The 21,437-nt window shown below is 44.6% G+C and overlaps 2 protein-coding genes and 2 long non-coding RNA genes across 8 annotated transcripts in view; 2 read left to right on the top strand and 2 right to left on the bottom strand.

Moving 5' to 3' along the window:
• The first annotated feature begins 11,173 nt into the window (after positions 1-11,173).
• Positions 11,174-16,685, top strand: anp32a (acidic (leucine-rich) nuclear phosphoprotein 32 family, member A). 2 transcript variants are annotated; one of them, XM_041859524.2, is made up of 7 exons: positions 11,174-11,367; positions 13,633-13,782; positions 13,927-14,049; positions 14,411-14,609; positions 14,889-14,998; positions 15,278-15,326; positions 15,469-16,685. In XM_041859524.2, exons 1-7 carry the CDS (start codon positions 11,314-11,316, stop codon positions 15,531-15,533), a joined length of 750 nt encoding a protein of 249 aa, XP_041715458.2. In that variant the 5' UTR covers positions 11,174-11,313; the 3' UTR covers positions 15,534-16,685. The 2 variants fall into 2 exon arrangements, with proteins under 2 accessions (XP_041715458.2, XP_041715457.2); XM_041859523.2 differs by having other exon boundaries at positions 11,175-11,367; positions 15,466-16,685.
• A 411-nt stretch (positions 16,686-17,096) lies between these two features.
• LOC123482423 lies at positions 17,097-17,816 on the bottom strand. The gene is made up of 2 exons (XR_006657707.1): positions 17,401-17,816; positions 17,097-17,301 (listed from the first exon to the last, which is right to left on the bottom strand). It is a non-coding gene; the product is annotated as an uncharacterized LOC123482423 (long non-coding RNA).
• A 517-nt stretch (positions 17,817-18,333) lies between these two features.
• LOC123482422 lies at positions 18,334-20,525 on the top strand. The gene is made up of 2 exons (XR_006657706.1): positions 18,334-20,236; positions 20,309-20,525. It is a non-coding gene; the product is annotated as an uncharacterized LOC123482422 (long non-coding RNA).
• LOC121548169 (coronin-2B) overlaps positions 18,943-21,437 on the bottom strand; it is a 76,593-nt gene continuing 74,098 nt past the window's right edge. For 3 of the 4 annotated variants that reach the window (XM_041859518.2, XM_041859522.2, XM_041859519.2), the window contains one exon: positions 18,943-20,927. In XM_041859518.2, coding sequence (XP_041715452.1) covers positions 20,787-20,927 — 141 coding nt within the window. In that variant the 3' untranslated portion in view covers positions 18,943-20,786. The other variant, XM_041859521.2, reaches the window with a different exon arrangement.

The following is a 21,437-nucleotide window of genomic DNA, read 5'->3' as shown; positions in this document are numbered from 1 at the left end:
TCCAACAATCACTGTTGTTATCTATGACCTCTATCTACATCTCTCCAACAATCACTGTTGTTATCTACTACCTCTATCCACATCTCTCCAACAATCACTGTTGTTATCTATGACCTCTATCCACATCTCTCCAACAATCACTGTTGTTATCTACGACCTCTATCCACATCTCTCCAACAATCACTGTTGTTATCTACGACCTCTATCCACATCTCTCCAACAATCACTGTTGTTATCTTACAGTCCCCCCTACGTCTTTCACTCTCTCTCCTTCTCGCTCCCTCGAGAGTTGCTTTCCTGACTCTCGCTCTCTTTCGCCAACAAGAGTTGCTTTCCCGATCCAAAAAATACCTTACGCAACCAGAAATTAAATATCTGCTGAGTGGCACCTGCAATTCAACTTGGGCTTTAGTTTGATTGAGAATGTGGGTTGTGGTGCCTTTGTGATACTGGCAGTTCTCTTGTGTTGTGGTGCCTTTGTGATACTGGCAGTTATCTTGTGTTGTGGTGCCTTTGTGATACTGGCAGTTCTCTTGTGTTGTGGTGCCTTTGTGATACTGGCAGTTCTCTTGTGTTGTGGTGCCTTTGTGATACTGGCAGTTCTCTTGTGTTGTGGTGCCTTCGTGCTACTGGCAGTTCTCTTGTGTTGTGGTGCCTTCGTGATACTGGCAGTTCTCTTGTGTTGTGGTGCCTTTTTGATACTGGCAGTTCTCTTGTGTTGTGGTGCCTTTGTGATACTGGCAGTTCTCTTGTGTTGTGGTGCCTTCGTGATACTGGCAGTTCTCTTGTGTTGTGGTGCCTTTGTGATACTGGCAGTTCTCTTGTGTTGTGGTGCCTTTGTGATACTGGCAGTTCTCTTGTGTTGTGGTGCCTTTGTGATACTGGCAGTTCTCTTGTGTTGTGGTGCCTTTGTGATACTGGCAGTTCTCTTGTGTTGTGGTGCCTTTGTGATATTGGCAGTTCTCTTGTGTTGTGGTGCCTTTGTGATACTGGCAGTTCTCCGGGGGCTGCTATTTGATTAGGTGAGAATATAACATAATACTGGTTACCCAGATTGATGTGGGTGCTGCTGTATTGCAATGTCACCGGCAAATGACAAATGTTGCTCTGGACTTTTCAGTGATATGCCTGGTCATCGCCATCTAGCGAGAGGAGTCACCTTGATGCCAGAGTGATGGGATGTAAAGTATGAATCAAAATAGGCTTGCCTTCGATAGACTGAACACACCAATATTCCCCAACATCCATATAACTGAGTGAGAGAGAGAGAGACATGGTTTTACAAGGCCTTGTGTCCATTAAAATAACATAAAATTAATCAGAAATACAGTGTAGACATTGTTCATGTTGTAAGTGGCTATTGTAGCCGGAAACGGCTGATTTTTTATGGAATATATACATAGGCGTACGGAGGCCCATTATCAGCAACCATCAGTCCTGTGTTCCAATGGCACGTTGTGTTTGCTAATCCAAGTTTATGGCAGCTTCACTAAATAGTACCCGCAAAACACCAGTCTCAACATCAACAGTGAAGAGGCGACTCCAGGATGCTGACCTGCTAGGCAGAGTTGCAAAGAAAAAGCCATATCTCAGACTGCCCATCTTAATCTTTTATTTTTATTGGCCAGTCTGAGATATGGCTTTTTCTTTGCAATTTGCAAGTTTTACGGGTACCATTTAATAAAGCTGCCAGTTGAGGACCTGTGAGGCGTCTGTTTTTCAAACTAGACACTCTAATATCTATCACTCCAGTGTTAATACTAAATTGTAATTATTTTGCACTATGGCCTATTTATTGCCTTACCTCCATAACTTACACACACTGTATATAGATTTTCTATTGTGTTATTGACTGTATGTTTAGTTTATTCCATATGTAACTCTGTGTTGTTGTTGTTTTTATCGCACTGCTTTGCTTTATCTTGGCCAGGTCGCAGTTGTAAATGACAACTTGTTCTCAACTGGCTTACCTGGTTAAATAAAGGTTAAATAAAAAAAAATTAAAAACGGTATTTGTCCTCTTGCTCAGTTGTGCACCGGAACCTCCCACTCCTCTTTCTATTCTGGTTAGAGACAGTTTGCGCTGTTCTGTGAAGGGAGTAGTACACAGCGTTGTACGAGATCTTCAGTTTCTTGCCAATTTCTCGCATAGAATAGCCTTCATTTCTCAGAACAAGAATAGACTGACGAGTTTCAGAAGAAAGTTATTTGTTTCTGGCCATTTTGAGCCTGTAATCAAACCCACAATTGCTAATGCTCCAGATACTCAACTAGTCTCAAGAAGGCCCGTTTTATTGCTTCTTTAATCAGCACAACAGTTTTCAGCTGTGCTAACATAATTGCAAAAGGGTTTTCTAATGATCAATTAGCCTTTTAAAATGATAAACTTGGATTAGCAAACACAACGTGCCATTGGAACACAGGACTGATGGTTGCTGATTGTCACGCCCAGACTCAGGGGACTCGTATATGTTGAGTCAGGGTGTGTATATTTTTTGTTATGTAGTATTTTCTATGTGGGATCTAGTATGTTTAGTTCTATGTTGGCCGGTGTGGTTCCCAATCAGAGGCAGCTGTCGCTCGTTGTCTCTGATTGGGGACCATACTTAGGCAGCCTATTGGCACTATTGAGTTGTGGGATCTTGTTCCGGGTAAGGTTCGTTGTATGTACAACCTTAGGACTTCACGTTTTGTTTGTTTGTTGTTTTGTCGTGTGTTTACTCAGTGTAAATAAACATGTACGTATATCACGCTGCGCCTTGGTCTGACCCGTCATTGAACGAACGTGACAGAAGATCCCACCAAACGAGGACCAAGCAGCGTGCCCAGGCGGAGCGAATGGCCATGTCACAGGTGGCCGATTTGTGGTCATGGGAAGAGATATTTGCGGGGAGAGGACCATGGGCTAAGTTAGATGCCAAGGCAGGAGAGGAGCAACGGCAACACGGAGGAGGCCGGTCGAGGAGGAAGCCCAAGAAGCAGCCCCAAGAAAATGTTGGGGGGGGCACACGGGGTGGTTGGCGGAGCCTAGGGTTAGAGCAGAGCCAACTCCCCGTACTCACGCGAAGAAGCGTATGACTGGGCAAGCTTTGTGTTATGCGGAGCTACGTACTGTGTCGGTGGTGCGCGACGCCAGCCCGGCCCGGCCTGTTCCTGCTCCTCGCACCAAGCCAGTGGTGCGCGTCGCCAGTCCGGCCCGGCCTGTTCCTGCTCCTCGCACCAAGCCAGTGGTGCGCGTCACCATTCTGGCCCGGCCTGTTCCTCGCACCAAGCCAGTGGTGCACGTCGCCAGCCTGGCCCGGCCTGTTCCTGCTCCTCGCGCCAAGCCAGTGGTGCGCGTCGCCAGTCCGGCCCGTTCCTGCCCCTCGCACCAAGCCAGTGGTGCGCGTCGCCAGTCCGGCTCGGCCTGTTCCTCCTCCTCGCACCAAGCCAGTGGTGCGCGTCGCCAGCCCGGCCCGGCCTGTTCCTGTCCCTCGCACCAAGGCAGTGGTGCGTGTTCCTAGTCCGGTCCGGCCTGTGCCTGCTCCTCGCACCAGACCAGTGGTGCATTTGTCCAGTCCGGCACGGCCCGTGCCCGTTCCACCGGTGCCTGGTCCGGCACCGGTCAGCTGCTCCACTCCAGAGCCAGAGCAGTCCGCTCCACCGGTGCCTGATCCAGCTCCTGTCAGCTGCTCCACTCCGGAGCCAGAGCAGTCCGCTCCACCGGTGCCTGGTCCAGCTCCGGTCAGCTGCACCACCGGAGCCAGAGCAGTCCGCTCCACCGGGGTCCAGTCCAGCTCCGGTCAGCTGCTCCACTCCGGAGCCAGAGCAGTCCGCTCCACCGGTGCCTGATCCAGCTCCGGAAGCAACGCGCCGAGGTCCAGACCAGACCAGGGGCGCAACAGGGAGGCGGAGAGTGAGAGGTCGTCACGCCCCGAGCCGGATCCGCCTCCGAGGCGGAATGCCCACCCGGCCCCTACCCTGTTATGTTTATGTTGTGAGGTTGGAGTCCGCACCTTTGGGGGGTACTGTCACGCCCTGACTCAGGGGACTCGTATATGTTGAGTCAGGGTGTGTATATTCTTTGTTATGTAGTATTTTCTATGTTGTGTTCTAGTATGTTTAGTTCTATGTTGGCCGGTGTGGTTCCCAATCAGAGGCAGCTGTCGCTCGTTGTCTCTGATTGGGGCCATTACTTAGGCAGCCTATTGGCACTATTGAGTTGTGGGATCTTGTTCCGGGTAAGGTTCGTTGTATGTACAACCTTAGGACGTCACGTTTCGGTTGTTTGTTGTTTTGTCGTGTGTTTACTCAGTGTAGATAAACATGTACGTATATCACGCTGCGCCTTGGTCTGACCCGTCATTGAACGAACGTGACACTGATAATGGGCCTCTGTACGCCTATGTAGATATTCCATAAAAAATCAGCCATTTCCAGCTACAATAGCCATTTACAACATTAACAATGTCTTCACTGTATTTCTGACTAATTTTATGTTCTTTTAATGGACAAAAAAATTGCTTTTCTTTCGAAAAAAACAAGGAATTTTCTAAGTGACCCCAAACTTTTGAACGGTAGTGTACATTTCCTTTCACTAGGGTCTTGTGCGCAAGTTAGTCGTGTGACTGTTAAATGGGCTCTTCAGTATGCATGTCAAAGGAGATTAGTGTGCATTTATCATCACTGTCCTCCATGGGTGTTGCATTACAAGGCACTGTCCTCAAAACTGCCAGAATCAATTAACATGAATAATGAATGTGAAGCAACTCAGTTACCCATGAACTGTATTAGCTGCTCCTGCCTCCTACCATTGTTCTCAGATATGCACATCACTTTAATTTAGCAGGAGAGCAGAAGAGGATCCTCAGCTAATTATTTAGCAAAATGGGGGTCAGATTTTTTTTTTGTCTTGGTATGACATTCAAATAGTTCAAATATAGGCTTCCATACATGCGGTGGACAGAGAGAATTTTCTCCTGCACTTATAAGAGATAACTTTATTGGTCCATTTACTACATGAGCAACAGAGATTTGTCTATTGCATATCCCATTCTCCCCGGTGGACGTGCACATACAGTACTGTATATACACAGAGAGAAGTAGGGGTCAGAACCAGGGACAGCCTGGACCAGTTTTGGGGTTAAAGGGCACAACAGTGGGAGTTGGCTCATGGGATTTTGAAGGACCCTCCAGATTCCCCCCGTCAGCTTGGGGATTCAAACTGGCAACCCTACGGATACCGGCCCGCCTCTCTAACTTCGAGGCTACCGCAGATTATCTTTGTGCCATCTAGTCAAACTCTGGTCCCCACGTTGGTATGAAGCACAGTCCACTGACACTCCCTCAAGATTACCCCCAAACTCTGATCCCCACATTGGTATGAGGAACAGTCTCTACGTTGATATGAGGAACAGTCCACTGACACTCCCTCTAGATCCACAGCAGAGAGATCTTTCAAATCAGGGGAAGAACCTGTGTAAGTGTAAAGGGACCATGGTGCCGGGCCTGGGCAGTGGAGGAGCACTCAGTTCTTCCCCAGGGAGCCTGGGCAGTGGAGGAGCCCTCAGTTCTTCCCCAGGGAGCCTGGGCAGTGGAGGAGCACTCAGTTCTTCCCCAGGGAGCCAGGGCAGTGGAGGAGCACTCAGTTCTTCCCCAGGGAGCCTGGGCAGTGGAGGAGCACTCAGTTCTTCCCCAGGGAGCCTGGGCAGTGGAGGAGCACTCAGTTCTACCCCAGGGAGCCTGGGCAGTGGAGGAGCACTCAGTTCTTCCCCAGGGAGCCTGGGCAGTGGAGGAGCACTCAGTTCTACCCCAGGGAGCCTGGGCAGTGGAGGAGCACTCAGTTCTTCCCCAGGGAGCCTGGGCAGTGGAGGAGCACTCAGTTCTTCCCCAGGGAGCCTGGGCAGTGGAGGAGCACTCAGTTCTTCCCCAGGGAGCCTGGGCAGTGGAGGAGCACTCAGTTCTTCCCCAGGGAGCCTGGGCAGTGGAGGAGCACTCAGTTCTACCCCAGGGAGCCTGGGCAGTGGAGGAGCACTCAGTTCTTCCCCAGGGAGCCTGGGCAGTGGAGGAGCACTCAGTTCTTCCCCAGGGAGCCTGGGCAGTGGAGGAGCACTCAGTTCTTCCCCAGGGAGCCTGGGCAGTGGAGGAGCACTCAGTTCTTCCCCAGGGAGCCTGGGCAGTGGAGGAGCACTCAGTTCTACCCCAGGGAGCCTGGGCAGTGGAGGAGCACTCAGTTCTACCCCAGGGAGCCTGGGCAGTGGAGGAGCACTCAGTTCTTCCCCAGGGAGCCTGGGCAGTGGAGGAGCACTCAGTTCTTCCCCAGGGAGCCTGGGCAGTGGAGGAGCACTCAGTTCTTCCCCAGGGAGCCTGGGCAGTGGAGGAGCCCTCAGTTCTTCCCCATGGAGCCTGGGCAGTGGAGGAGCACTCAGTTTTTCCCCAGGGAGCCTGGGCAGTGGAGGAGCACTCAGTTCTTCCCCAGGGAGCCTGGGCAGTGGAGGAGCACTCAGTTCTTCCCCAGGGAGCCTGGGCAGTGGAGGAGCACTCAGTTCTACCCCAGGGAGCCTGGGAAGTGGAGGAGCCCTCAGTTCTACCCCAGGGAGCCTGGGAAGTGGAGGAGCCCTCAGTTCTTCCCCAGGGAGCCTGGGCAGTGGAGGAGCACTCAGTTCTTCCCCAGGGAGCCTGGGCCGTGGAGGAGCCCTCAGTTCTTCCCCAGGGAGCCTGGGCAGTGGAGGAGCACTCAGTTCTTCCCCAGGGAGCCTGGGCAGTGGAGGAGCCCTCAGTTCTTCCCCAGGGAGCCTGGGTAAGCTCCAGAGGTTGATGTGATGAGATCTTGGTGCACAGCGCCAAATGCCCAAGGGTGCCATGGGACTTTAATGGCGGCTTCACAAGTCAACACGAGAAAAGGCACACAAGTGAAGACTTGGTTGTAGGGACTAAGTTAGAAGTAATATCTTGCCCAGAGAGAAATGGTTTCATGTAATAATGTGGATAATATGAATGGCATGACCAACAAGCAAAGTTAATATAAGACTAGCCCACTCTTTTTTTGGGATGATTATATTTAAAGGTCCAATGCAGCCGTTTTTATCTCCATATCAAATCATTTCTGGGTAACAATTAAGTACCTTACTGTGTTTGTTTTCAATTAAAATTGTCAAAAAGAAACAAAAATAGCTTTTTAGTAAAGAGCAATTTCAAGGAAGAATTCTGCCAGGACTGTCTGGAAGTGGTCTGTGTGGGGAGGGGAAAACTGACCACCAAAACAGGCTGACATTTCAGGCGGTTATTTCAAACAACCCTTACACTAAAAAGGCACTATCAGCATTTTCACAATTTCACAGTATTATTCCAAATATATATAAAACACAGGAAAATGACATTTTTGACTGCACTGGTCCTTTAAGCTTTGGGTTATAACTATCCAAATATACAAGGAAGTGGCATCTAGTGTTATGCCTCTAAATCATCAAGCAACTTTATCTCCTTACATAGGATGCAATTATTATAACATTCATAGAATTGATCATATTACACTATGTCATTCATTTAGACATTTCTACATTTACTGAATAACAATTTGCAGGACACTTCACTTTCACTGGTTACCCCCATTACATGTTTGGGAGTGGACTATACATAGTGTGTGACTTAATTTTTTATATTTCCGTTAGTCAGCTCCTCACGAACTTTTGGGGTCTGCGTCCACTCTCTTTGTTTATAAGGACACTTCACCATAATCTCGTTTCCTCAGCAACACCCCCCTCTTCTGGTAAAATGATTTTACCACAACAGTATAATTTGTCAGGTCTCGATATGTTCAGAACTATTCTCTACCGAAAGGTTCCATCTAGTGGAAATATTGCCTACAAATGGTCTAGTGCAGTGGCTTCCAACCAGGGGTACTAGGACCCTGGGGGTACTTGGCCTATCCACAGGGGGTACTAGGACCCCTGGGGGTACTTGGCCTATCCACAGGGGGTACTTGAGAAGACTCATGAGACCATAGGCCACAATTCCTGCCATCCAGGACCTCTATACCAGGCGGTGTCAGAGGAAGGCCCTCAAAATTGTCAAAGACTCCAGCCACCCTAGTCATAGACTGTTCTCTCTGGTACCGCACGGCAAGCGGTACCGGAGCGCCAAGTCTAGGTGCAGAAGGCTTCTCAACAGCTTCTACCCCCAAGCCATAAGACTCCTGAACAGCTAATCATGGCTACCCGGACTACTTGCACTGCCCCCCCACCCCATCTTTTTACGCTGCTGCTACTCTGTTAATAATTTATGCATAGTCACTTTAACTCTACCCACATGTACATATTACCTCAACTACCTCAACTAGCCGGTGCCCCCGCACATTGACTCTGCACCGGTACCCCCCTGTATATAGCCTCCCTGTTATTTTATTTTACTTCTGCTCTTTTTTTCTCAACACTTTTTTGTTGTTGTTGTTTTATTTTACTTTTTTTTATTAAAAAATAAATGCATTGTTGGTTAAGGGCTGTAAGTAAGCATTTCACGGTAATGTCTACACCTGTTGTATTCGGCGCATGTGGCAAATAACATTAGATTTTATTTGATTTAAACATTTTCCATTTTTGACTTTACAGTATTTATAAGCCAGCATGTTAACTTCAAACACATGGCTGAATTACCCTCTTCACGAATAATTGCTATGTCACCCCAAACAATTAACAACTTCATGTTCTGCTCTTGCAGCCATACTGGGTTGGCACATTTCCTTTTGGTGTTTCCAGCTCTTGTATAAGAAACCTCATACCCTGCTGATCTGTAATAATTACGTAACGCTGCAAGTCTGCCACATGCTTAGAGATAAAGTAGGCAAGGCACTCTATCCACCACTAGATGGCAATGGTGTACAGCCATGGAGCTGAGCAGCTGTGACTGAACAGGCGAAATTAACTCAACAAAATGTGAATACATGAGCTTGATAGGCTTATCGAATCAGTAGGTATCTAGTCAAAGGGGCATGTAGTCAAGCTAATTGCAACATGAAAACTAGGCCTATGTAAAAAAAACTAAATATTCCAAGCTCTTAGTATAGGCCTATAGGCTACAAGACTGTCTTTGTGTAGGTCCTGAATCAACTTTGATCAAACCCATCACATCATACTCAGTTATATTACCTGCTAGGTAGGAGGAAGGACTGCAATGTATCTGGGCCTTTAGAAGTTAAACATTACATTTGGGAAGTGGCATCTTTCATTCATACACACGTAGTACTTGTAAATGTTCATTTGTTAATCTAGCCCACCATTCAACCTGTATTCATATGTTGTTTCAGTTCAAACCAAAATAGATGGAGTGCCGTTAAAGATAGCATACAGGTTACATTATGTATCACTGTGAACGCACTTTACGTTTCCTCTTATTGTCTTATACCTGTGTAGTAACACTGTAATTCCTACAAAGTAGCCTACTTGAGTTATACTTCATAGTAATAGAAGCCTTGAATTGAGAATGTTTGGCTATAGCTTAGCCTTAGCTACACAAGTGATTGATAGATATATTAACCTACATATTCCTCTTGTGTTACCAAAACCGGCCACTCCTCTTCATAGGCAAGTAGGCTATTAGTAATGCATTTACAAACGTAGCCTACTATGAAACAGCATGATAATAATACAATGTTGTTACAAATGTACACATCATCAGAGCAACCTGACCTGATAGAGTTACCTGATGTTGCTATTTTCCTAGCCTACAAACTCTCCTGCCTATCCTCCTAGTCTCAAGCGAAATGTTTGCGTTTCAGCTGGATTCGGAGCAAGGGAGGGAGAGATGGTGGCGGGAAAGGTCGAGCGACGTGGAAAACAGCGCTGCGCACAAGAAACACGCAGTATGCAGTTCTCTTCTCACATTCAAGGCAGAACAAGGGCATATAGTCAGAAGGACACACCCAGCGGAAATATGGTGCTGGCAAATGCGACAAACAGCAATACCCAAAAATTGTTCCAAATGATCCTGCAGGCACGGTGCGGAAACTGGCCAGGAAAGTGGAAGAAGACTGTCAAGAACGAAATTACCTGAAATGTACATGACATGAGCGACAGAGATTCTCATGAAACGTGTTCTCTCAAGGCAGCAAAGTCGGTGCATTTGAGAAAAACAATTAGTAGCGCGCAAAGCTTTACGTTTTCCATGCTTTTTAAAGCAATGTCGGAGCGCCATACAGAACTGACCTCAATGATAGGTAATGTTAATGATTTTTGTTCGTTTTAATCATCAATAAATTACATTTCACTGTATTGTATTTTACTGGCAAGATGGCGCCGGAGTAGCCTAGTCAGGTGACCTTGTTTTTCTCCATCACCAATGCATGAATGTTGGTTCATAAGAGATGCGGAAGTCAATGTAGCCTATTGTAGCCTACCTACACAATTGCAGTCGCTGGTTGGGATATATGGTGAGACCATTGTTTCAATCATGCACATGTAATGGCGGCGATGGGGGGGTTTCTGATGCGACCACTTTATGTGTATGTGAGTGGTTTTGGTGTGTCAATACATTTTGGTGCCAACAATCCTGCATCCCACACATTCTTGGAGATAAAAAAAAAACAGGAGTTTGGCTATGCATAAACTACTATGGCTAGGCCTACATATCACCCCCAGATGTTGCCGCAGTTGCATGCTGCTCGTTCTTCATTAGCCTGTATAGGGAAACTGAGCTTTGACTTTTCCATGGGTGCAGTGCATAAAGGCGTACTTATATAATTATGATGTTGTGGCCAAGGCCCAATGCCAAAATGATGTTGGCAGCAGACTCGCCGACACTCAAAATGATCAAATGACGAAGATATTAGAAACGTCGATTGAAAGGTTTTAAGCACCGCACCTGCGTGCGTAATTAGTCCATCATTGAAGGTGTCCGTAACCTACCGCACAAATAAGGTAACATTTTGACAATAATATCTAAATTAATTGCTAAGGAGAATCCTCACTGTTAAGCTACATTTAATTATTTAGTTGTGGGCTAAGTAAATCATGAAGGACATCATTCAATGTTTATGTGTACGTACTTTGGATATCATCTTAAATATTGAACATACAACCAAACTTTGTGTAGAAAACCCCACCCAATTTTATAATCGCCTTTTATTGGCGGGTGATCTTGTGTAAATCCGTTCCCCCTTTTTGTTGGCGATTGTAATTGGTCAATGGTGACGACAATCCCAACTCATATTCCCGCCTACCGAGGAGATCATGTTTGAATGAACAACAGCAGTCTGTTCAAGGAGTAGTAGTTGCAATTTCAGTAAAATACTTTTACGTCTGTATACTTGGTTTATAAAATCCGTGGACTGGTTTTCTCAAGATGGATATGAAGAAAAGAATCCATCTAGAATTGCGGAATCGCACGCCATCTGATGTAAGCTAACGTTGAGATCGTATTGTTTGCAATTGTTTTAATGATAGTGTGATATGCAAAGGGTTACAAAGTTTTTCGCGAGTTAGCAATGTTGCCATCACCAGAGCAGTTTGTGTTACATTGTTTCACTGTTGCAGATATTTATCACCGTAATTGCCGCTCTAGACTTCGTAACCAACTTAAAATGATTGGAAGGAAGCGTGTCTGAAAGTGCCGTTTATGAGAATGCACCAATTATCATTTTCATATCTGTATTTACAAGGCAAGCGTGAACCATATTGCCTATTGGTAACTTTGTAGTCCTGAACGCGCCCTTTTCCTTCCCACCAACAAGGAGCATTCATAGCCTCTTTTCAGCTATTTAATTATCAGTTCTCAAACAATTACTATTTTAGCGCGTGCATAGGCTACAAAATGTCCTTGTTTGTTGTACCCTGGCGATTTCTCGCTCACAACTTATTACGCAGCACAGGCTATACCTATTGGAATTGGTTTTGTAACCGATCTCAATGGTCTGTTTTACGGATTGCTTATCCAAAAATAGGCTAATTCCAAAGACTGTCAAATAGACTTGTGTATCGTTGGGTAGGCTATATTAACCGTGCATGGTAGGCTAGGCCTACTTTGTATTTGTTATAATAGCCTAAGTATTAGTAAGTGCATATCCTACATTTGGTGTTAGCCTACACAACTAATTTAAAACCGGAATAAAAAGGTTTTGTCTGTATTTCAAAAATTACTGTAAGAACGTGTAAAGAAAAATATCTAGCTCGACTCATTCTAAACAAGGTGCACATTCCGAGAATATCATGCATTGACAGATTATTGCCGACCGCAATCAAAAAGGCATGTTACGTTGTTGTTACAGTGTTGTTTTACATTATGGCTCGTTTGGTGGCATAGGCTATACGGATGCTTGGACTCCACTTGTAAAACGATGAGTTTGACTCTGGTTTCAGTATCAAACAACAGAGAATAATTTTCTGTCAAGCTAAGCACATAAAACCAACAGGCAATTTCGGGCTGCGGTGCTCCAGTTTCAAGATCTAGGACAAGCCGCCATTTTACCGAGAAACAAAGGCAACGGTTTCTATCGGAAGATACCGTGTAAATTGCTGTGCGTTCATTTAACACGAACGATAACTTTTTCCTGCATACCTTTAAACATACTGCAGTAGGCTACAATCCAAATCGTCAACTCTTTATGAGCAAGCAATAATGTAACGTTTGGTGTTCTTGCGCCTGCTGCCAACCCAACCAACTTCTAATCGCAGCCCCTCCTACTCTCATGATGACCCATTGCACGACTCGTAGCAGGTTGTATTCGGTTTTAGAGCAATGAAAATCGACAAATACACCCACACGTCGATCATTGCGTGGCTTTCTCATTATTTAGTCGAATTTGTTACGTGCGTAATACGTGCATAATTTGCGGATTTGGCTCTCACAAGCAGCACAGATGGCCTAATGCAGCGTATAATATAATGCCAAAGGTACTCACCATAATATTAATTTCAACCGTGAAAATAAGTTGTTTTAATGCCCAATTTTATATACCAGAGGTGTCTGCGTTTTGCCTATGAGCTGGTTGGGTTAATTTGTGGGACTGCGACAATGTAATACAAGCAGCAGCACCAATTGTAAGATATTAATATTAGTCACTGTCCTCTTAGGACACTAATGAGAATCTGGGTGAATCCTGTGCAAAACATTAATCTGCATAATGTCCTAAAAATGTGTGCGTGTACAAGTTGGGTAATATCACATTTAGCATATGTTTAATGTGAGTTAAATCTAAATGTGTATGCATTACTACATGTAGATACCTATGAGAAATCACCTGCTCCATGTATTTGCAAATAGTGATCAATGGAATAAATGAGTTACCTGAAACTACAACCCAGATTCTGGCTAATATGTTTAATAAATGATCAATTCATTAAAGGCCAAGCAACACACAATCAGTTATGTAACATTTTCTGCACCAGACCAGTGTCAGACAGAGGAGGCTGGTGGGAGGAGCTATAGGAGGATGGGCTCATTGAACAGAGTCAAACATGTGGTTTCCATGTGTTTGATACCGTTCCAATTATTCCATCCTGGCCATTTCCAATGAGCCCGTCCTCCTATAGCTCCTCCCACCAGCCTCCTCTGGTGTCAGATATGGACTTTTTGCAGACTCCATTGCTTTGGGAATGCCCTCCCTCAAATGGACTGACAGGCATACTGTAGTTACATATTTCCTATTCCTCTATTGTTTTCCAGGTGAAAGAACTGGTGCTCGATAATTGTCGCTCAAATGAAGGCAAAATCGAGGGCCTCACAGATGAATTTGAAGAGTTGGAATTTCTAAGCACAATCAACGTTGGGCTGACTTCGGTCTCCAACTTGCCGAAGCTGAACAAGCTGAAAAAAGTTGGTTTGCTCATTTTTGAACAAACATTTTTTGTTGCTATACTATTACCACTTGTTGTGCAGTAATGTGTAAAGTGCTAAAATATGTTTTATGGGTGTCCTGGTGTGATTACTCGTACAATTGTTGCATTATTTTCTCCTCAGCTTGAACTCAGCGACAACAGGATCTCAGGTGGGCTGGAAGTGTTGGCGGAGAAATGCCCAAACCTCACACACCTCAACCTGAGCGGCAACAAAATTAAAGACCTCAGCACGATAGAACCTCTGGTAGGTAGCAGGTGTCATGACAACGTAGCAGCTCTGTGTATATATACTATACAGTAGTTTTGCCTTTCAATGTGCTATTGAGTCTAAAAGGGGCCCCTAAATGGACATAACATTGTCCAGAAAATACCTTATTTATCAAATGCTTGCTGTTTGGGGTTTTAGGCTGGGTTTCTGTATAGCACTTTGTGACATATGCTGATGTAAAAAAGGGCTTTATAAATACAATTTGATTGATTGAAATGTACCTCATAACTTATATGTAAAGCTTTTGAGGTAAACAATTAGCAACTAAACAGTATTAAAGAAAATAAACAAAGCCGAAATATTCATATTTCATCATCCGACTTCTCTTCTTTCACAGAAAAAATTAGAGACCCTCAAAAGCTTAGACTTGTTCAACTGCGAGGTGACCAATCTCAACGACTACCGAGACAACGTGTTCAAGCTCCTCCCCCAGTTGACGTACCTCGACGGCTACGACAAAGACGACAAGGAGGCGCCAGATTCGGATGCAGAGGCCTATGTGGAGGGACTGGATGATGAAGATGATGACAGTGAGGGTACGATTTAAGACAGATTCATATTATTTAAAATGTTGGCAAATAAATAATATTCTGATTGTGGCGTGCTTGAAACATAAGCCCACAGTGTTCTGACCAATGACCTTTGTGTTTTTCTGATGGTAATTATGTTCATGATGTTGTTAAACGTTTCCTTTTGTAACAACTGTATTATACGACGTTGCCGCAGTGAATGACTTGCATTATAACTGTAACTTTGTAATAGCCCGTAGGTGTTTCTGATCACTCTTAATAGGCTAATTCTATTTTCAACTGCAGAGGTAGATGAGGAGGAGGAGGAGGAGGAGGAGGATGAGGATGAAGATGCCCCACCAAGGGATAAGGATGAGGAAGGTGAAGAAGAGGAAGAGGAAGACCTAAGTGGAGAGGTGAGACTTTGAGGAAGGTGCTGCAATGATACTTTTATCTTGATCGAGGCCTGCGTGAGTAGTTCAATGATAAAAATAAAAAAAGGCCACACAAAATGATCACATACCTGCTGGTGTTAAGTGATGCAGACTGGGATAATGTCTGCTAAACCAGCAAAGGCCTGGTGCTCTTCACCCCCCAGAAGGGGCATCTCAACCACTGCACTATGACATCATTATTTGAATGTGACCAAGGGCCCATGACAAGGGAGATTCTGAGCTGTATTTGTCTCCTCTTAGGAGGAAGAGGAGGAGTTGGACGGCAAGGAGAGTGATGAGGACAATGAAGGTGAGTGGGGTGGGAATCTCACTGCTGTAACCGAATGCGCGTTGTCACAGTATCGTGTGTAGCTTTAATGTTGGGACTGATTTTAAAATAACACTTTGACTTAAGTTGAACGTGACCAATGACTTTTTTGTTTTCCTAGAAGAGGAGCGAGGTCAGAAGAGGAAAAGGGATCTAGACGAGGAAGCGGAGGAGGATGAAGACGACTAAAGATGTGCTCACCACCAAGCTATGTTCTGATCAGACTGTTTTAACCTTGTATTCCCTGTCCCCACCCCTCTGTATTTGTCTGTTGTCATATATTACAGTAGGCATGGGTAGTGTCATGGGCCAGCTGGGTAAAGGGTTGGTCTAAGGAAACAAGTTGACATATAATTTTTTTCGTATGATTTTTTTTGTACTTTTTGATTGCTTCTATTCTACTCTTCTGTCCCCTGCAAACCACTGAAAGGGCAGAAGTTCACAACATTTCGTAAAAGTCCACTATTATTAGCTCTAACCTGTAAAGGTTTTGTTATCTCACTGATATTGATACCTTCTGTGTATACAGATTTCTGATGATGATTTATGTATTTAAAGCGACAAACTACCAAAAATCCTTTTAGAAATGCATGTCTGAACTAGATTTTAAAGTCGACTACAGGATTTGAAGTATGACAGTTTCCTATCTCCTTTTCTTATTCAGTGTCTTTTTCTTTCAGTGTAAATTAAGCGTATGTGGTGTCATCCGTATATCATTACAGTATGTGCTGTTTTCATCATAGAAAGGGTGTGTGTTTAAACATGCATAGAATGGCCTGTATGCAGGGTGTCTTTTTAAGCACAGTAAAGAATGTCTGCCCTTGTCAGAATGTTGCTCCTTAACCCCTAGCTTTGATAGTTCGGAAATTACGTGTTATTTGTAAATACTGACCAAATCTATTTTGTTTTTCTATTACCGTTTGATAATGGCAGACATTTACACTTAATTAATTGTAACGATGAACTGTAGTAAGATATTGAATATCTGTGCAGCCGTACCTAAAATAGGCTATTTGAATCTGGTACACAATTTCCATTTTCACTGAATGATATTTACTGAATATATTCGCTGAATCCAAATTTGTTGTTGCTGTCCCAGTCTTCAAGTGCATATTGGTTACCCACCCATGTAATACACCGCTGGGCAATGTGCAAAGAAAACACCTTTTTGCATTTTCTTTTCTTAAACCATAGGGCAGTTCATAGTCAGATAGGCCTACCTAAGTCATGTTCCCCTTGCATGTTTAACCCACTGTCATCAAAGCTAATCCCTTACCATGAGACAAACTTTCGATTATCTCCCTTTCACTTCAATAAATCTAATTTTTTTTTTTTTTTTTATACAAGTTGTGGTTTGTGGTCTTTTGAATGGCTTACATGATCAACTAATATTTGACAGCATTTTTGTGAATCCCAGATGTTTGTGTTACCTTGTACCAGCATCCTAATGTCATAATGTACAAACCTCCCCTGTAGCTCAGTTGGTAGAGCATGGCGCTTGCAACGCCAGGGTTGTGGGTTCGTTTCCCACGGGGGGCCAGTACTCACTAACTGTAAGTCGCTCTGGATAAGAGCGTCTGCTAAATGACTAAAATGTAAAATCTGTAGCCTACTACTGACATCATGTGGAGAACCCAGGTAGTGCATGCTAAAAGAGTGAATAATCTAGTTTATGCAGTCATTGCATTAATTTGCCAAATTTATATTAATTGTTGAACTTGTAGATCAATGAGGTGAAACAGGATGGCTAACTGACACAGTACAATGTTATGTATTTCTGAGAGAATTGTCGGTCTTGCACAGTTTCATCAGCACAGAGTACAATTAGGCATTTAGCTGGTCTTCTCCCAGTATTTACTACCTATCATCATCATGTGCATTTAGCTGGTCTTCTCCCAGTATTTACTACCTATCATCATCCTGTGCATTTAGCTGGTCTTCTCCCAGTATTTACTACCTATCATCATCCTGTGCATTTAGATGGTCTTCTCCCAGTATTTACTACCTATCATCATCATCCTGTGCATTTAGCTGGTCTTCTCCCAGTATTTACTACACATATAGCCTATCATCATCCTGTGCATTTAGCTGGTCTTCTCCCAGTATTTACTACACATATAGCCTATCATCATCATGTGCACCAAAGAACCAAATGGTTAGTTATCATCCCATTCAAACAATACTGCAGTGGTTTTCACTCACCTTGCATACTGCTGCATCTTCACCAGAGCAATACACTGAGTTTACGAAACATTAGGATCACCTTTCTAATACTGAGTTGCACCCCCTTTTGTCCTCGGCACAGCCTCAATTTGTCGGGGTATGGACTCTACAAGGTGTCGAAAGCCTTCCACAGGGATGCTGGCCCGTGTTGACTCCAATCCTTCCCACAGTTTTCAAGTTGGCTGGATGTCCGTTGGGTGCTGGACCATTCTTGATACGTACGGGAAACTGTTGAGCGTGAAAAACCCAGCAGCGTTGCAGTTCTTGGCACACTCAAACCGTTGCGCCTGGCACCTACTACCATACCCCATAAAAAGGCACTTAAATAATTTGTCTTGCCCATTCACCCTCTGAATGGCACACATACATAATCCATGTCTCAAGGCTTAAACATCCTTTAACCTGTCTCCTCCCCTTCATCTACACTGATTGAAGTGGATTTAACAAGTGATATCAATAAGGGATCATGGTGTAGCTACAGTTCAATGACAAACAACTGTTAGTCTCCCGTGATGTCCATTTTTACGTTTACATTTTAGTCATTTAGCAGACGCTCTTATCCAGAGCGACTTACAGGAGCAATTAGGGTTAAGTGCCTTGCTCAAGGGCACATCAACAGATTTTTCAACTAGGTTGGCAGGTAGCCTAGCAGTTAAGAGCATTGGGCCATTAACCGAAAAGTCGCTGGTTCGAATCCCTGAGCCAACTAGGTGAACAATCTGTCGATGTGCCCTTGAGCAAGGCACTTAACCCCTAATTGCTCCTGTAAGTCGCTCTGGATAAGAGCGTCTGCTAAATGACGTAAATGTAAACATTTCAAAACACACTAATTATTTTGCTGTTAGCCAGATACCTAGAGAAGATCCATCTAATAAATGAATGGTAAAAAGGTCTAACCTGGATAGAAGCCTTGGTAAAGCACAGCTCCCATGTTGTTATTCCACCTTTCATAACCTGCCAAGTCAATCTAGTATGACCAGCCTCTCCTTTAGGCCACTTGAGGACTCTGTCATTCTCTACGGGCTGACCTGACCTTATCCACCATGCTCACCTTCACTGTTGCCGCTCTAGATGCCCGCAGGGCGCTGTGCCTATAGCCTGGTGCCAGCCACACCTGTGAGAGCTTTAGGTAACTTCTCCAATGTCCATATGGCATGACAACGAATGCCAGAGGAGTTGGCTAAAGCAAAACGAAACATCTGGCAACCAGGCTACTATACCTACATCACTTGTTTTCTAGGCGTCTTCAATGGATAAGGACACACTATTACACCATAATAAACCTAGGCATATTCATTGGATAAGGACACGGGAGGGGGGGGTTCTTTACAAGGTATATGTTAGGGTAAAGATGTAAATAATTACCTTGTGTAAGTAATATTGCTGTTTCATTCATTTAGTCAGTCAACCCCTGCAGTGAATGTTACCGATTATGACAATGTTATGATGATGGTGCTAATAATGATTCCTCTCTAGAGGTATAGTACAGGTAACCTGAACTGCAGGAAATATCATACAGCGTCTTCACTTGAGTGGAATGGATCATGTGGAAACCACAGATTAACAATGTTGGTAACTTTCTTAAATAGGATATTCATAGCTGAAAGGTATAAAGACAATTATTGTATTAATATTTCGGTTTGATGTACTGTTACGTACATAACCTAATTTCATATTGACTAATATTCCAATTGACCAGATTTTAGTAGTGTGTCAATTCAATCAAGAAAATACAGGACCTGTTTGAGTATACGGTCTCGGCCAAATTGCCACCATTTGGGTGAAAACATAATTCAATCACAAGCGCGTCAGCCATCATTTTCATGACCACGATTTCTCCCAAAGACATGAGATTAATGTTTGTGCATAAAGAGTTAGCTAAAAACATCAAATATAACAAATAAATAGTAACAATAATACAATTTCCAAGAAAACGTCTCCTAAAGACAATGACTGAGGCGACAGACAAACTGCCCGTTAAGACTACATTTGGGTTGCTGTATGCCAGTCTGAGCCAGAGCTGCAGCTTTGTACAGAAAACACATTCCTAGGAGAGATGAAGGACGAAAAAATAACCGTTTTGAAATACACCTCACTCATGTCCCTGTAAAACTCATCATCCTCACTCATGTCCCTGTAAAACTCATCATCCTCATTCATGTCCCTGTAAAACTCATCATTCTCATTCATGTCCCTGTAAAACTCATCATCCACAGTAGGTGGAACTACTAGTAGACTCTGCCATTGGGAGGTTGAGATGTTGCAGCTTTGCTGTGAGTTGGTTTGCAGTGGGTAGTACTAAGGCCATGGGGGAGGATTGGGGGAGAAGGGGGTAGTCAATCTCTTTCCCCAGGGTAGTCTCTGGTGATGGAAGGGTGGAGGTTGGTGTAGGGTGGAGAAGGGGGTAGTCAATCTCTTTCCCCAGGGTAGTCTCTGGTGATGGAAGGGTGGAGGTTGGTGTAGGGTGGAGAAGGGGGTAGTCAATCTCTTTCCCCAGGGTAGTCTCTGGTGATGGAAGGGTGGAGGTTGGTGTAGGGTGGAGAAGGGGGTAGTCAATCTCTTTCCCCAGGGTAGTCTCTGGTGATGGAAGGGTGGAGGTTGGAGTAGGGTGGAGAAGGGGGTAGTCAATCTCTTTCCCCAGGGTAGTCTCTGGTGATGGAAGGGTGGAGGTTGGAGTAGGGTGGAGAAGGGGGTAGTCAATCTCTTTCCCCAGGGTAGTCTCTGGTGATGGAAGGGTGGAGGTTGGAGGATTTGGGGGTGGCATTTCTGGGTGATGACAAAGGCTTTGCCCCGTGGACTCAGAGGGGCATGGTATGACATGGCAGGTGGGGTGTGAGGACCCCTGGGGTACACTGATGGTGCTCTGCAGTAGGGGGGAGTGGCGTATTGCAACTGATGATGTAATAACTAATCGTAATGAAACCAAACCGGATATCAGGATACATCAATGGAACAGAATAAAAAAAAATCTTATAACAATAAATTGCATTACCAGTTGGTTATTATGTTATCAATTGAGGGATTTAGCAGTTATGTCGACATGATTACGTTATAGATAACAAAAACTGTTACACAAACGCTATAATCAGTATTTACATTATCCGGTGGCTATTACATAATCAATCGCAACATGAAGTACAAATGATACGCGATGAAAGTGAGGGAGGGACGGAGGGAGGAAGCTGGACGTGGCGTGGTGGTGGTGCCATAGGCCAGAGGTCAGACATTGTTTCCAGCGGGGCTGACATTCCTCAGGTTGTTGAGTTCCAGCTCCAGCTGGCGTATTTTAACGTCCTTGGTGTTCAGCTCCTCCTTCAGCTTTCTCAGCTCCTCCTGCTGCCTGAAGAACATCCTCAGTAACTACAGAACAGAACAGAGAGATCAGGGTCACATAGCGTCCTGAAGAACATCCTCAGTAACTACAGAACAGAACAGAGAGATCAGGGTCACATAGCGTCCTGAAGAACATCCTCAGTAACTACAGAACAGAACAGAGAGATCAGGGTCACATAGCGTCCTGAAGAACATCCTCAGTAACTACAGAACAGAACAGAGAGATCAGGGTCACATAGCGTCCTGAAGAACATCCTCAGTAACTACAGAACAGAACAGAGAGATCAGGGTCACATAGCGTCCTGAAGAACATCCTCAGTAACTACAGAACAGAACAGAGAGATCAGGGTCACATAGCGTCCTGAAGAACATCCTCAGTAACTACAGAACAGAACAGAGAGATCAGGGTCACATAGCGTCCTGAAGAACATCCTCAGTAACTACAGAAATGAACAGATGGATCAGGGTCACATAGATAACAAGCTATAGACCATAGTTTGTAATTGTGCTTGGGAAGTCATTTGAGCATTTGCACCC

Source organism: Coregonus clupeaformis, chromosome 32, assembly GCF_020615455.1.
Source record: "Coregonus clupeaformis isolate EN_2021a chromosome 32, ASM2061545v1, whole genome shotgun sequence".
NCBI classification, from domain to species: domain Eukaryota; kingdom Metazoa; phylum Chordata; class Actinopteri; order Salmoniformes; family Salmonidae; genus Coregonus; species Coregonus clupeaformis.
The sequence above is the reverse complement of the archived record's forward strand: the minus strand, read 5'-3'. Positions and strand labels throughout refer to the sequence as shown.

Excerpts from the sequence above, each read along its gene's own strand:
- anp32a (XM_041859523.2), top strand. The coding sequence starts at position 11,314 with ATGGATATGAAGAAAAGAATCCATCTAGAATTGCGGAATCGCACGCCA. Across the intron at positions 13,783-13,926 it reads AGCTGAACAAGCTGAAAAAA|CTTGAACTCAGCGACAACAG; the intron begins GTTGGTTTGCTC and ends TTTTCTCCTCAG. Across the intron at positions 14,610-14,888 it reads TGAAGATGATGACAGTGAGG|AGGTAGATGAGGAGGAGGAG; the intron begins GTACGATTTAAG and ends TTTCAACTGCAG.